The sequence below is a fragment of the Dasypus novemcinctus genome, chromosome 17 (assembly GCF_030445035.2).
Source record: "Dasypus novemcinctus isolate mDasNov1 chromosome 17, mDasNov1.1.hap2, whole genome shotgun sequence".
Classification (NCBI taxonomy): domain Eukaryota; kingdom Metazoa; phylum Chordata; class Mammalia; order Cingulata; family Dasypodidae; genus Dasypus; species Dasypus novemcinctus.
This window is the reverse complement of record NC_080689.1, coordinates 18,391,720-18,407,224: the sequence shown is the minus strand read 5'-3', so window position 1 is coordinate 18,407,224 and position 15,505 is coordinate 18,391,720. Positions and strand designations below refer to the sequence as shown.

Sequence of the window (15,505 nt, the reverse complement as noted above, 5' to 3'; positions counted from 1 at the left end):
AATTAAGAAAAAAAAAATCTTGGGTTGTGACATTATCCAGAGATAGCCAATATTATTATTTAGAAACATTTTCTTCCTGTCTTCTGGGTGTGTATAACACATTGGGGTTGTGGTCTATACACAGTTTCCAGAGTGATTGCATATGTGTCTATGACTACTGTGTCTGAAATCATCATTTTGCTCAAACAACTTCTGACACCTGTATATTAATTAACGGCACCAAATTACCAGACCAGAAACCTGGTTGCTATTATGAATAAATCTTCTTTCTGTTACATTTTCTAGTTAGTTGTTGTTGTCTAAGAACATTATTGTGTTTTTACCTTGCACTGATTGACCTTCTTGAACTCTGTTATTAGTTCTTTAGTTTTTTTTTGGGGGGGGGTGTGTGGTGTTTCTTGGATATTCTAGATTTAGAATAATATCTTCTATAAATAATAGCTTTCTGATTTTCATGCTCCTTTTTAAATTTTTCCTGTCTTATTGGATTGGCTAGGATTCATAATTAAAAGTGAGTGAAAATAGTAGTAGTAGGCATCCTTATCCACTGTTTACTTTAAAGGAAATATTTTAACATTTCTTCAGAAAATATGCTATTTTTCCTAGGTTTTTAATAAATATCCTTTTTTAGGTTAAAGAAATTTCATCTATTCCTAATTTATCCTAGGAAAATAGAGATGTACTCAAATATATAGCTAACAATAGAGTAATTTGTATCATACAGTATCACTGTATTCACTTTTTTTTTTTAGATTTATCACTAGAATTTTTTTCTTTTGTTGTAAATGATATATTTGTTTAAGTCAACTTTGGTCCATCATGTTATGACATAATATACAATCATCAAAAATGATTTTTTAATGCTGTTTGACCTAAATTAAGGGGGAAATGGAAAGGACAGATGAGTTTATATGGCTATGAGTCTCTAAAAAAGAGTCTGGAGGATGTCAAAAGGATTGCCCTTATGCACACCTGAGCAGAGTCTCAGAGACAGATAAAGTAGATACAACCCCAGGTATTGGTTCTTTTGAGGGATAAAGAGACCCATGGGTTCTAGGGTCATGGCAGATGGGGTTCACTGCCATGTCAGTTGGCCCTTCTTTGGAGCTGGTGTTTCTGCGTGATGGAGCTGGACACAGATGGGATCTCTTTTCACAAGGCTTTCATGCTACTTTACTGGAATTGTAGTTGGTGCTGGGGTTTAAGATATATCTAGGGGATTTGAATCTCTGGACTGACAATATGATAGCCAGGCCCTGAGCCTCAACAGACTTCAACTCCTACACTCTGATTTATTGGACTTACCCCACTCAGCTAACATGGAGTTGAAGAATGTCAACCACCACACCATGGAGCCTAGAGTGCCTACAACTGAAAGCAGGAGGATTGCATCCAGTATCCATGTGGAATCTAAGCCTCCTCTTGACATAGAGGTGCAATGGACACAACCAATCCAAGGTCCACAGAGAAAAGGTGGCATTGGTGTGGGAAAAGTGGCCATGGTGGCTGATGGGTATGGGGAATGGGAGGAAGAGATGAGATGTGGAGGCGTTTTTGGGACTTGGAGTTGTCCTGGGTGGTGCTTCAGGGACAATTACCGGACATTGTACATCCTCCCAGGGCCCACTGGATGGAACGTGGGAGAGTGTGGGCTATGATGTGGACCATTGACCATGGAGTGCAGCAATGCCCAGAGATGTACTTACCAAATGCAATGGATGTGTCATGATGATGGGAGTAAGTGTTGCTGGGGTGGGGAGTGGTGGGGTGGGAGTGGTGGGGTTGAACGGGACCTCATATTTTTTGAATGTAATATTTTTACAAAATGAATAAAATTTAAAAAAAGAAAAAAAAAGAAAAGAAAAGAAAGTGTATTTAGGCCATCAAGGGAGAAGTTCACTGTTAAACTATTCAAAAAAATACAATTAAAAGAAAGATGGGAGTGGGGTGGTGGGGAGTGTGGTATATGGGAATCTCTTATGTTTTTAAATGTAACATTTTGCGTGATATATTAACTTTAAAAAAAGATAACTAAAAAATAAAATTTTAAAAATAATTAAATAGAATATTTGTACATTATCAGCAGTGTTGGGGTAGGGGTAAGTTGCGCATTTTAGAGGGGTATCATTGAAAATGGTTCTAGAATAAATGAATACCCAGTTTTAAAAAAAAAATGATTTTTTAGATTTGATTTATGGACAAAGGAAATCGTTTGTTAAATGTTGTCAAGTGAAAAAAAGACACCAAATGCAATGTATAATGTTATCTCACTTTCATAATAAATATAGTTATGCATAGAAAAAATTCCCTAAAATCATAAAACGAAATGTTAGTTGCAGCTATCTCTGAGTGGTGGAAATAGGATCTTTTTATTTCCTTCATTTTGCTTCTCAGGAGGACATGAGCCTGAGTGAGGTTCTGAATTCAAGGGACACTCAACCATTTGCCACATCATTAGCAGTGAAGGATGGTTGTTCAGGCTTGAAGGGCCAAGAAAATAAGACCTTGCCTTTGGGTAGTCTCGTGTTTACAAATGTAAATGTGGTAGAAGAAACTTGTTGGGAAGAAAATGAGGTTAGGCGGAGGAAGTATTGCCTGTTAGCCCATATTAGGAAGAATAACTCAAGAGAGAACACAAAACCTCAGTAACAGCTCTATAAGCTGGATCAGGAAAGTACTGGGTCTTCCTCTAGGAATTATTCAAAATAATAGCCAGGATTTGCGCTGTCTTAACCAGGAGAGGTAAAGGTGTTTTAGACAGATGACATTCCACCAATGTTAATCCCATAGGAGTTAAAAAAACAACAGTATTAAGACAGAGGATCCTTCCATATATGAATCACTCAGAGCAAAAGTGGGGTCTGTGGACAGGTCTTTCCGTGAATCGGTGAATAGCAGTTCTTCATGAGCTAAGTACAAGACCGAGGGTAAGTGTTCAGAAGCTTAGAGCAATTAGACCAAATAGTTTTATTTCTGTTGAATCTGAAAATTTAAAAAGGGGCGACTTGTATTTAGTATATCTTTTTAACTTTTCATGTTTCTAGTAATTAATTTTCATTAAATTTTTCAAAAGTATCAGTCTGTGATAAATTGGAAATAAAAAATACAAGTCCTTCACTGGTGATACCTTGAGAAGCACTGATTAGAGAGTAGAGAACAATAAGGTGCATTTTATAACTTGGGGGGGGGGAACCAGGGGCCAGTAGGCAGTCAGGAAATTCAGTAAAAGGCCCACCCTCAAGGAAGTTTTCCCAGAGAGGGGACCCCCCACCAGGAACCCAAGCCCTCCACTCTCCCAAGTAAGAAATAAAACACGTGCTTCAATCTCTTTCTCATAGGCTCATTTCTCCTTCTCACATTTTCTCCATCTTCCTCCTCTCTCTGAGAGAAAGGTCAAGCACAAATAGGAAGTGAGTAAACTGCTCTCCATTTCAGGAGCAGGAGGGACCACCCCTGCCATGTCTCTGTGGCTGTCTTTCCAAGGGAGATGGAAACTGGGTTGGGAGGACTCAATGAGGAACTCTTCCCGGCTACCCAAACAGGACTACGAGGCCTTGCTGGAAAGATGCCTGAGGAACCACTGCCTGTTTGAAGACAGCATCTTCCCAGCCACTCTGAGCTCCATCAGCAGGGGGCCCCTGCTGCAGAAGCTGCCTCCCTGCCTGCTGTGGAGGAAGCCTCTGGTAAGGGGTTGGGGAGGGCTTGTGAACAACCCACATGACGTGTGTCCATCCAGTCCCTCCTTCTGAGGGTTTGGAGCTTTCCTGTACCCAGTCTTTCTCACTGCCACTTATCCCATGAGAGGGGAACTGGGTTGCACATGACCATTTTCCAGATGCAGAAGCTGGCCTAATATGCAGCTCTCCCCAGGGCCCTGCACAGAAATGTGCAGAGCAGCTACAGCCAAAAATACACCAAGACACTGTTGAGCCTCATCTGAGATGGCCAGGCATCCTGAGTCACCACTAATACCATCTGCTAGAGACACTTAACATATTTTCAATGCCCCCAAACCAGAGCTCCTGAGACACACAAATTAGAAGCTATTAATCACCTCACAAAAATATTCTTCACTTTGTAAAAGGCTTCAACAATGCTTTAAAAAGCAACGTCTCAGTGTGTTCCAATGCAATCCATCTCCCCCAAACCTGATTGGCTTCAGGAGCACAGCTAGTGAACAAAGGGAAGTTTGTGAACAAAGGGAAGTCAGCCTGGGCTGCAAATTCTTCCCTTCTCTGTTCCCTACTCAGCTGTCACCCTTAACACCTGCAGCCTCAGACCTATTAAGTCTCTACTGTGTGTAAAGGCTCTCAGTGGACCTCCTAAGCCTGGTGGCCGCCAAGACCTCAGTTCTTTCTCCAAGAAAGTCTTAGGGACCCATGCCTGTGCAAAGACTGAGGGATTTAGTGCTTGTCCTGTGGCAGAGACCAGCCCTCCACTCACCACCACCATTCCAGCTCACATCTCAGCATGGAAAGCCAAAGAAGCCATTACAATGGGGGCAGGGTGTGTGTATGCAGGAACGAGGAGTAGGAGGAGAATGAGAAAAGTGAGAATACTCCCAATAAGAGGCACTTCCATTTTAAATAGAAAATCCAAGAAAAGGTATTTTTGGTGTAAGGGCTTTTCTCCGTATCTACATGGACATGTCTGGGCCTTTGACCTACAAGAGCTGTAAGAAGGAATAAGGAACTGAGTAGCTAAAATGTGAAGAAAATATATTCTGGATTTCCTGGGAAAGCCTTGATTTGACATATATTCTATATCTAAGAATACAGAATATGGAAGTTAGCAGTAGTTTGGGGGGGGGGGGGTTGTATGGGAAAATGTGGTCCTCATAGCTCCAGGAGGGTGTTTGTTCTTGATCAGTATGACAATCCCATATGTCTTCCCAGGAGCTACAGAGCAATCCTGAGTTCTACTTTGCCAAGGCTAAAAGGCTGGATCTGTGCCAAGGAGTGGTAGGTAAGTCTGTGTATCCCCTGGAGAAACACCAGGCTGCCTGCTCTGTGTAAAGTCTCCAAGTAGACCTCCTAAGCTAGATTCCCCAAGAAGGGAATTGAGAGATCCCAACAGAAGAGATGGGTAGGCCATATTCTTATTCAGCAGAAACCTTGTACTGCCATTGGCATGCTCTGTTGTTTGCTGAGCAATACAGTAACTTGTCCTCTGAGGATGAATGGGAATGCCAACTTGATTACACCCCTAACTCATCCTGGTTGTCAGTTCCCAGGTCTAAATTTTGTTTGAGAAAATGTGTTCATTCTACTTGTGTCCCCACAATGAGGTCCTTCTTGGGACACCAGTGACTGGACTCCCTGGAATAGGACCTGGGAAGGCCTATCTACATCCCGACATTCTTTTTAGGATAAATTGAAGCAACATTTGTCCATCAAAGAAGGCACAAGTATAGTGACACCTATTTCACATTTGAGAAATGGAGTCCAGAATGGGTGAGGTTTTCCCAGAAGAGCATAAATAAGTTACAGGGACAGGACTTAGAAAGCTTGAGTATGTTTAGGTCCAAGTTCCCAAAGATGGGGTATTCAGGAAGTTAGAAGCTTGTCCTGGGAGGTGACTCAATTCTTGGTGTCAAGTTGGGATTCTGCCAATGTTCCCCACTCCCCACATTGCTCCCTCACCGTCATTCTCCCAGTATATGCTCTGCTTCTCCTTAATTAGGCTACAAGCCAGGAGAGTGTAGCAATTGTGTATGTCTTGCATGGAGTAAGTCCTCAGTAGATAATTGCAGATACTTGTAGAATGGTATTGTGTACTGTTGGCCTAGGAGACTGCTGGTTTCTGGCTGCTTTGCAAGCTCTGACTTTGTACCAGGAAATCCTGAGACGGGTCGTTCCCCTGCATCAGAGTTTCACTGAGAAGTATGCTGGCATCTTCCGGTTCTGGGTGAGAGTCACCCTGGTGCCTCAGCCAGGATGGAGTCACAGGAAAGCAGGCTCTCACCGGAGCTGCGTCTCTGGCCCTGGGCTGACTCTCTTCACCAGCAGCCACTCTCTTCCTCCAGTTCTGGCACTTTGGGAAGTGGGTTCCTGTGGTGATAGATGACCATCTATCTGTGAATGAGGCTGGACAGCTAGTCTTTGTCTCCTCCAAATGTAAGAACTGTTCTGGGGAGCACTCCTGGAAAAGGCCTATGCCAAGTAAGACGACCACCAGATATCTCTCTCCTCTTCTTTTATTTCTGTTGAGAGAAGGGGGTGGAAGCAGATGGCGTTTATGAAGTGAGACACTGTATTAGTCAGCCAAAGGGGTGCTAATGCAAAATACCAGAAATTGGTTGGTTTTCATAAAGGGTATTTATTTGTGGTAGGTGCTAATGGATACCAGGCCATAACTCATAAGTTACTTCCCTCACCAAATCTATTTGGAGCAAGATGGCTTCCAACAACTGTGAGGGTTCAGGCTTCCTGGATTCTTCCCTTCCTGGGGCTTGCTTTACTCTGGCTTCAAGGTTCCTTCCTTCCTGGGGCTGGCTTCTCTTTCCTCTGGAAGCTTAATTCCTGGGACTCCAGCTTAAGACTTTAGCATCAAACTCCAGCATGTAAACTTCACAATCAGAAACCCTTGATGGGTGGGGACTCAATGCCCTAATCATAACTCAATCATGCTCAGGTACAGATCAGATTATAAGCATAAGCCAATGTTTCTTTTTGGAATTCATCAATAATACCAAACTGCTACAGACATTGAGGCACATCTTAGTCACCATAGAAGTGACATACCCAGGGTCTCTCATGTAGGGTCATACCATCTGAACAAGTGTTCAGAAAATTTGCCTAATGCATGGATTTGTATAAATGGGATAGGAGAGAAGCGGACTTGGTCCAGTGGATAGGGCATCCTCCTACCACATGGGAAGTTCGCAGTACAAACCCCGGGCCTCCTTGACCCATGTGGAGCTGGCCCACGTGCAGTGCTGATGCGCGCAGGGAGTGCCGTGCCACACAGGGGAGCCCCAAGTGCAAGGAGTGCGCCCCCTAAGGAGAGCCGCCCAGCACAAAAGAAAGTGCAGCCTGCCCAGGAATGGCACCACACACACAGAGAGCTGACACAGCAAGATGACACAACAAAGAGACAGATTCCTGTGCCACTGACAACAACAGAAGTGGACACAGAAGAACATGCAGCAAATGGACACAAAGAACAGACAACTGGGGCTTGGGGGAAGGGGAGAGAAATAAATCTTTTAAAAAAAGGGGGGGGGCAGAAAGGAGTATACATTTCTTCGCCCCTAGTATATAAAGAAAAACTAGAGGATATATGGCCAGAAAATAATACATCGGGGGGCCACTAGACTCCTTTGGACCTTCCTAGGCTGTGATATAAAGGCTTGTTTTAGTTTGCTAAAATACCAGAAATGGGTTGGCTTTTATAATGGGGATTTATTATGATAAAAGCTTTCATTTCTGAGACTGTGAAAATGTCCAAATCAAAATATCATGAGAGATGCTTTCTCACCACAGGTCAGCTGCTGGCTGGGTCCTGGACTCCTGGCAAAGCCACAGGGCAAAGCAAAATCATGGCTTCTCACTTTGGGCCTGCTCTCCTGATTCCAGCCTCTGGCCTCTCTCTCAGCCTCTCAGGGTTTCTCTGTCTCCCTGAAGTCTTCTCTTTCAGGCAGGGTCACAATGGTGCTGTCTTCTCTGTGTGTCTCTGCTTTCAGTTCTCAGTTTACATAAGACTCCAGCGAGAGGGCGGAGACCTAACCTGGGTCCCCCCTCCCTGATGTAGCCCAGTCAAAGGCCCTGAAGCCATCTAACCAAAAGGTGCGCTAATGACATTTTCCTTAACTGAATCTAATGTAACCAAAGTTCACACATGGGAATAGATTAGTTTAAGAACATGATCTTTTCTGGGATTTACAAAAAAATTTCAAACTGTCACGGTGCCCTTTCCCTTCTCCTCCCATGTTATTCCTTCCCCAGGCAGGCTCTCTGGCTCCTATGAAGACCTGCAGTTTGGAGAGGTGTCTGAAACCCTTGTGGACTTCACTGGAGGGGTGACCGTGACTATCAACCTGGCAGAGGCCCCTGACAACCTCTGGGACATCCTAACTCAAGCCTCCTACAGCAGAACCCTCATTGGCTACCAGACCCACTTAGAGGTGAGTCTGGGATGGGCACAGACGGGGTGTCCTCCTCTCTTGCTCCCATTGCCCCCCTCCACCAGCCATAGCTCTCACCTCTATGTGGGCTCCAGGACCTCACCCAACCCTTGCACCTACAGCAGCAGAACTGGGTCCTCAGGCAGACAAGGCCATAGTAGAATAAAGAGGGGTGTGGAGAGAAGGGTGCTGACAGCTACTAAGCTGGGCTCTTCCCATGTCTAGTTTAATAACAGCCAAGAAGCTGGGCCTGAAGGAGAGAGCCCTGGGCTCAGCCGGCTACACCAATGACCATTCATGTGACTCACACAATCATATAGCAACTCTGGATCTGAGTTTGTCCTCTATAAAATGGGTGCTATAAACACTGCAGAATCACACTCTGAGTTATTGGAGGCTCAAATGAGTCCATGGATGCTGAAGCCCTTTGGAAACTGTAAGGTAACACACCATTTTTCTCTTCCACTCTCCCCCCCGTGAGCTCTTGCTCCAGCCAAACAGGCTGCCATGACCCCTGGAATGAACTGTACATGGCTGAGGACTGACCAGCACCTCTCTTTTGTCTCTGCAGAAGGAGAGGGTGCTGGACAATGGGCTGGTGGGTGGCCATGCCTATACGCTCACATTAATCAGAAAGGTGTGTTGAGCTGCCCCTCTGTTTCCCTCTCGGCCTCCTCCTTCTCTCTGAGAACCTCCTGACAAGGCCTTGGCTAATCTTGATGAATGTTAGCATCTGTGCCTAGTCTGGGTGGTAGATACCCCAGTGAGTCCTGCAGGGCTTGCCAAAGTAGATGATGGGCTCCCCGTGCCACTCTATCTACTTTCTGGGGCAAAGAGTTGGACTGTAGGTCAAGCCTATGCCTCCTCCAATGTACCATCCAACCTCTCCGCCCATAGGGCAGCTCTCAGACAATCTGACATCTAGTCCTGCCATGCCTCTAACCCTCATTCTGGGCTGCTACAACAGCCCATACATGTGGTTCTTCTCCCTCAAATTCTTGCTTACTTCTCAGATGTTTCTTTTCAACTTTCCCCAAGAATCTTCCAATTGTCATTCATCTTTTGAGCTCTTTGAGGCATTGAGAGGCAGAGTCACAGGGGTCCTGACTACAAAGAGCTTATGGTCAAGTGTGCAGAAAAACCACAACAGAAAATAATGAGAAAGCAAACTAGAAACTGAGAGAAGATGGCATAAATGAAGGGTTTTGATTGTTCAGAGGTAGGAGAGAAGATGTATACCTTGTTGGGTTGGGGGACATTAAGAAAGTCTGTATAGATGAGGTGACATTTGAGTTGCTCCTGAAAGATGGGTAGATTTGTATGAGGGAAGAAAGACAATCCTGAAGAGAGCACTGTGAGCAAAGGCACAGAGATAAGAAATTGGAAGCTTCCATCTCAAAAAACTTCTGATATTCTTTTTTTTTAGTTTAGCATATTTGTTTATTTATTTTTATAAACTTTATTTTTAAAGAAGTTTTAGGTTACAGAAAAGTTACATCAAAGTATAGGGAATTCTCATATAACCCAGTCCACCCCCTAGCACATTTTCCCCTATTAATAATATCTTACATTAGTGGGGTACAGTTGTTACAATTTGATGAACCAGTATTGAAGCATTACTACTGGCCAAGGTCTTCAGTTACGCATTATGGTTTACACTTTGCACTGTACAGTTTTATAGGTTTTGACAAAATGCATAATGGCTTGTGTCCACCATTGCAATATCATGCAGAACAATTCCAGTGCCCTGAAAATGCCCTGTTCCACCTATTCTTCCCTTCCCCTCACCTCAGAACCTCTGGTAACCATTATCTTTATATCATTGTTGCAAGTTCTTCCATTATTTCAATACTAATAAGTCTACTTTGGTTGCATTCCTCCTTTGTGTTTGTTCATTCCTCAATTTTGAGACTTTTGGAATGATGTTGCTTCAGATTGAGAGAGGACTTAGATCTTATGGGGCAGATGGAAGGAACTGTTTTGTTTGCAATTGTAGGTACTCTCCATTTTCAGGGATGGGAGTTGTGCACCGTCATCATTTTGTTAGTTGTCCTAGGTGAGTCCAATGAACTGGAGAATAGGTGTTGGCCATCATTCTGCTGAGATTCAGGGCTCAACTGGCATATGAACAGACCAAGGATTTAAGTCTCTGGTACATACATTTAACAGGTATAGTGCTAATTATAGGTTCAAATAGAAGGGTAGAGAATCCTGAGTAGGGAAATTATAAATGAGTCCCCCTCTGTTATATTGGGGATGCAGATTTCTCATATATTCCAGGATAAGGCCTACTGATGGGATGCTGATTTCGTGAGGCTGTGTGCCTTGCCTCTAGAGATTGAACATTTCTGGAGCCCTTGGAGCACCTCTGTTAAAGACTTCGTTTACTGTGGCAGTTGGTGAGATCTGCCTGAAATGTGCATAAACATAACCTCTGAAATGACCTGTCGACTCATTTGAAATTTTTAGCCATAAAAACTCTTTTGTATTTAGTGATTCCCCCTTTTGGTCAAGGTTTTTCCCCAAATGCATCACTGTTAGCACTTGACAGTAATTCCGTGATGTCAGGAAGGCTCAGTCAGAGCCATGTCCCATGTCAGGCGGAAGGTTTGGCTTAGAAAAAGGCCATATTTGAGCATCAAGGAGGTTTTCATGAAGTAACTTATAGGCGCTAGTTGTTATTAAGCTAAGTTCCATTTTTACCAGAATAAGGTTCATAAGTACAAGCATTAATATTGAAAGCTTGGTATACTGGTCTGTTTTCTTTTATTAGGTGCTCCAGAAATTTTTGCCACTCTATTTGAGAAAGTAGCAGGACTCCCCAGAATGAGAGTTTAATATTTTGTTGTTTATTGTATGGGTCTGCACCCACTGAGAATATACCAAATGACAACATAAACACATTCATTTTCCATTAGGGCATGCTCCAGGTGCACCCATCTCCACACAACCCCCTACCACAGACCCTAGTACCTGGCCAAAAGTCCTCCAATTCCTTTTAACTCCTCTTTATATTTCTTCAACCTTTTCTTCCTCTTGGATTTCCAGCAAACATGTTTGTTTCTTGGTAAGAACTTTTAAAATTTATTTTCATATTTATTTAACAAAATTTATTTAGCACTGTACAGTTCTAAATACTTTACAAGTGGTAACTTATGCCTCATAATAGCCCAATGAGTAAGTATGACTATTGGCCCCATTTTACAGATCAGGCACAGAAAGATTGAGTAACTGGCCCTAGGTCTCATAACTAGTATATAGCAGAACCACTTCCTCCTCTACCATCTCGCTCAGGGCTTTGAGTTCCTGTTTCAATACCTCAGAAGTCAGCTTGAGCCTTACCCTAGATGTCTGGGACACTTGCAACTGGCACTCAACTTAACCACATAAATGACTTCTTATTTTGTGCAGGTGACCTGCAAATGTGGACCTGCATACCTAGTCAAGCTGCAGAACCCCTGAGGGAAGGTGGAATGGAAAGGAGACTGGAGTGACAGGTGAATTTCTGGGACTGCTTGGGAGGGGTGAGAAAGAGGTAGGTGAAGGCTACCAGGGGGATGCCATATGCAAACAAACTCAAATTTGTTCTTCCTTTGGACTCAGCCTAGAGTAGGAATACTTTTTTTTTTTTTTTTTTTTTTTAATTTTTTAATTTTTTATTGACTTTGTAATAATATTACATTAAAAATATATATGTGAGGTCCCATTAGAGTAGGAATACTTTGAGACTGTGAGCATCAATCCCTTACATTTACAAGATGCTGTATAGGTATACATGGTCACTTAATCATTTTTATAGATGAAAATAGTAAGGCTCAGTAAAATAAGCTGAATTTTACCCCTGACAACATGTGCTGCTTTATATTTGTTGTATTTCAGTAAATAGAAGAGTTTTCATAGGAACTGGAGCTATGTACAAAAATGACATCCAAAGAAATATAAAATCTTTAAATTGCTATAGAAATATAACATCATATTGTCATTGGTTTGGTTCACAGAAGAACAGGTACTAGTATTAGAGATAGATGATGGGTTAAATTACAGCTTTGTTACTTTCTACCTGTACGATCTTTGGCAAGCTTCCTAATTCCTCTGAGCTAAGGGTGTGGTAAGGATTCAATAAAATGAGGGGTTTTTATTCCTCCATGTCTAATCTGTTATTAATCCCATCCCGTGTATTTTTCACTTCAGATATGATATTTTTGTTTCTAGAAATTCCGCTTGAGTCTTTTTATATGTTATATTTTTCTCCTCATTTTGTTCATCTTTGAGAACATGGACCATATTCATAATAGGTGTTTTAATGTCCTTATCTACTGATTCCTTCATCTCTGTCATTTCTAAGTATGTTTTTTCTCCTGGTCATGGGTCATGTTTTCCTACTTCTTCATTGGTCTTGTAATTTTTAACTGGATGCTGGACATTGTAAATTTAAGATGCTGAGTGCTGGGTTTTGTGGTAATTCTTTAAAGAGAGTTAGACTTTTTCTGGCAGGTAGTTAATTAGCTTGAGGATCATTTTTATCCTCTGAAGTTTTGCTTTCAGAGCAGGTCTAGATAAATCCATTCTAGGACTAGTCTGTCCCCAGTGGTGTGAGTCCTCTGGGATCTCTACTGAAGGGCTCATGTATTCAGTAAGGTCTATCAGCTTTGGATGATGGGTATTCAAATTATTTCCAACCGTCTGTGAGCTTCAGAAGTTGTTCTTCTTACAGTTGCCTGGTAATTGTTCTTTCCAAGGAAATTATTCTCGGCCAGTCTTGTGAGGTTTCATTTTATCTATGCATAAATTTGATTTCAGTTGAAGACTCAAGGAAATCCCTATGCACATTTCTGGAGCTCTTTCTTTGTGAATCCCTCCCTTCTCGGACACTTTGCTCAGCAAATTCTAGCTTCTCTGGTCCCCCTAAACTTCAAACTCTGTATCCTGAACTCAGTAAGGAGTTCCTGCTAGGCAGGAAGCCTAGGCAATGTTAGTGTTCTCCTCATTTATTTCCTTTCTCTTACAGACTGCCTGCAGTCTATAAATAGTTGTTTTTTATATTTTATCCAATTTTTAGTTGTTTATGGTGGGAGGTTAATACAAGACAGTTTTACTCCTTCATGGTCAGAAATGGAAGTTCAAAACGATGGGATTTGAAAATAAGCAGCACAAAGTTGGTCCACATGCCAGCTTTGGCATCTAATAGCTTTGTGGCTCCAAGCAAGTACCTAATTCCTCTTAATATCAGTTTCCCAGTCTCTAAATTGGGGGTAAGAATCCCTACCCTACAAGGTTGTTGCTAACCTTAAATGAAACAAAAAGTATATCAAAAACCTCATAATAAGCACTCAGTTAATTTTACACATTGTTTTTATAATTTGGGATAAGAGATTTTGTTGTCTGCAAAGCAGCATGAAAGTTATGATAAATAGTGGCTCCATATAGCATTTCCTAAAGAATTCCTAACATGTCACCCACAATCCTTTCATTCCCCCATGTTTTCAGGTCAAGCACATGGAAGCAACTGAGCCCCAAGGAGAAGATTCTGCTGCTGTGGAATGATGATGATGGACAATTCTAGTACTTGACATGGGAACTCAGACAAATGCTCTGGCATATGTCCAAATATCCATCCAGTAAACATTTATCCAATAACTCTTATATGCCAAGCACCTCATGTACAGAGATCAATCAGACACAGTCTCTGTCCTTTAGGACCTCACACTCCAGCAGGGGAAATAGCCCCTGGAAACAAACTGTCACAGACTTGTGATGAGTGCAGAGGTGGCTGGCATGGTGCTCAGCAGTCACTCAGAGCAGGGCTTGGGGTGGCCTCCTCTTCCCCTCTAGCTTCCACTCTGTGTTCTTGCTCAATACTCTCAATCCTAAAGTTTTGCCTTTCCTGTCCTACAAAGGAGATGAGGAAATAAATGGCTACAAAGGCTTGCCAGACTATAAGCCCCTTGACCTGTGACCCTCCAGAGCAAAGTAGTACCATCCTCATCTACCCAAAGCCACTTGTTCTACCTTTTTTAAAAACAAATCAATTTTATTGATATTTATCAATAAAGCATACAATCCACCCAAAGTATACAATCAATTGTATTTGGTATAATCACATAGTTGTGCATTCATCACTTCAATTATTATTAGAGCATTTTCATTTTTCCAATAATAATAATAAACAAAAAACAGACAAAGAAAAAAGACTCATCTCCTCTCAGTCTCTCTATGCTTCTCCTGCTGTACACAGCTGCTATTCTGTTTCCGTCTCTCTAGACTCACCCCACTTTAAGAAAGGCCACTAAGACGCCCGAGCTGATTCTGCTTGTGGGTGTCTGATGGAAGAACCACCTGTTCCCCTTTACCTTTACTTCTCATCCTTAGTGTTTACTTCAACTGTTGTTCCCATGCCCCCTGTTCTCTGATTAGCTGTCCTGTTCAGACTGCTGGACCCCTGTGGATACACTTATTTCCACTGTGTGGAGACTAAAACTGAGCAATAGACAGTTTAAATAACATGTCTCAGCTCACAGAGTCAGCCAGTAGGGGCTAAGATTTTTGTCAACTAATGATTGAGAAGTGATTTATGCAATTCTTGTTGAATATTTGTACATTAATTGGCTAGTTATGAATGCCTCAACTCAGCTGTTATCACCAGGATCCTCAAATCAGGAACATTTCTCTCAAGCCACCATTGTAAGAAGCTCTTCCACCTGTTGGGTGGGGTCTCTTGGTCACTCCACCTCCCCATGGTAGACCTCACTTATGTCTCCTGGCCAACTCAGGTCTGCACAAGAACTTGGAGGATGAGGGTCTTGGTTTGGGAGAGAGTCGAGATGTTCTCTTTTGTCCTGGCAGCTTGGGATCGTCTCTTTGCATGGGTCTCTCTTCTCCACAGGATGACACTGCAGGACTTCAAAGCACATTTCGTGCTCCTGGTCATCTGCAAACTGACACCAGGACTGTTGAGTCAGGAGGGTGGCCAGAAATGGACGTCCGTCATGCAGGAGGGGAGATGGGAGAGAGGAAGCACAGCTGGTGGCCCGATGAAGTCATTCTGAGGTGCATGCCCAGGGGCCGGGGCCTCTGGGTCTCAAGTGGCAGCTTTTCCCAGCAGGGACGGGATTCAGGCAGAGCTGCAGCTCACGGCCGGTGCTGGGCATCTGGCTGAAGGGTGGGATGGCTCTGCTTGCTAAGCAGTTGCCCTGGCCCTGGGATATGTCTCCTGGGAAGATGGAGCATCTTTTTTCTGGTTTGCACAAGCCCTTGTCCTCCCAGTCAAGCTGTCAGCCTGCCTGGTGCCTTCTCCTCATCAGTACAAAATACCTTTTGGGCTGGCAGAGGCCTGCCCACAGACATGCCTACGGAAGAAAAGGGGAGGGATAAATCTTGCTT

At 42.9% G+C, this 15,505-nt stretch overlaps 1 protein-coding gene across 1 annotated transcript in view; it reads left to right on the top strand.

Moving 5' to 3' along the window:
• The first annotated feature begins 3,458 nt into the window (after positions 1–3,458).
• Positions 3,459–15,505, top strand: part of CAPN14 (calpain 14) — a 29,430-nt gene continuing 17,383 nt past the window's right edge. The window contains 10 exon segments of the mRNA XM_004451081.2: positions 3,459–3,683; positions 4,896–4,965; positions 5,789–5,907; positions 6,026–6,122; positions 6,125–6,161; positions 7,951–8,125; positions 8,700–8,762; positions 11,537–11,622; positions 13,613–13,687; positions 15,009–15,172. Coding sequence (XP_004451138.2) covers positions 3,459–3,683; positions 4,896–4,965; positions 5,789–5,907; positions 6,026–6,122; positions 6,125–6,161; positions 7,951–8,125; positions 8,700–8,762; positions 11,537–11,622; positions 13,613–13,687; positions 15,009–15,172 — 1,111 coding nt within the window.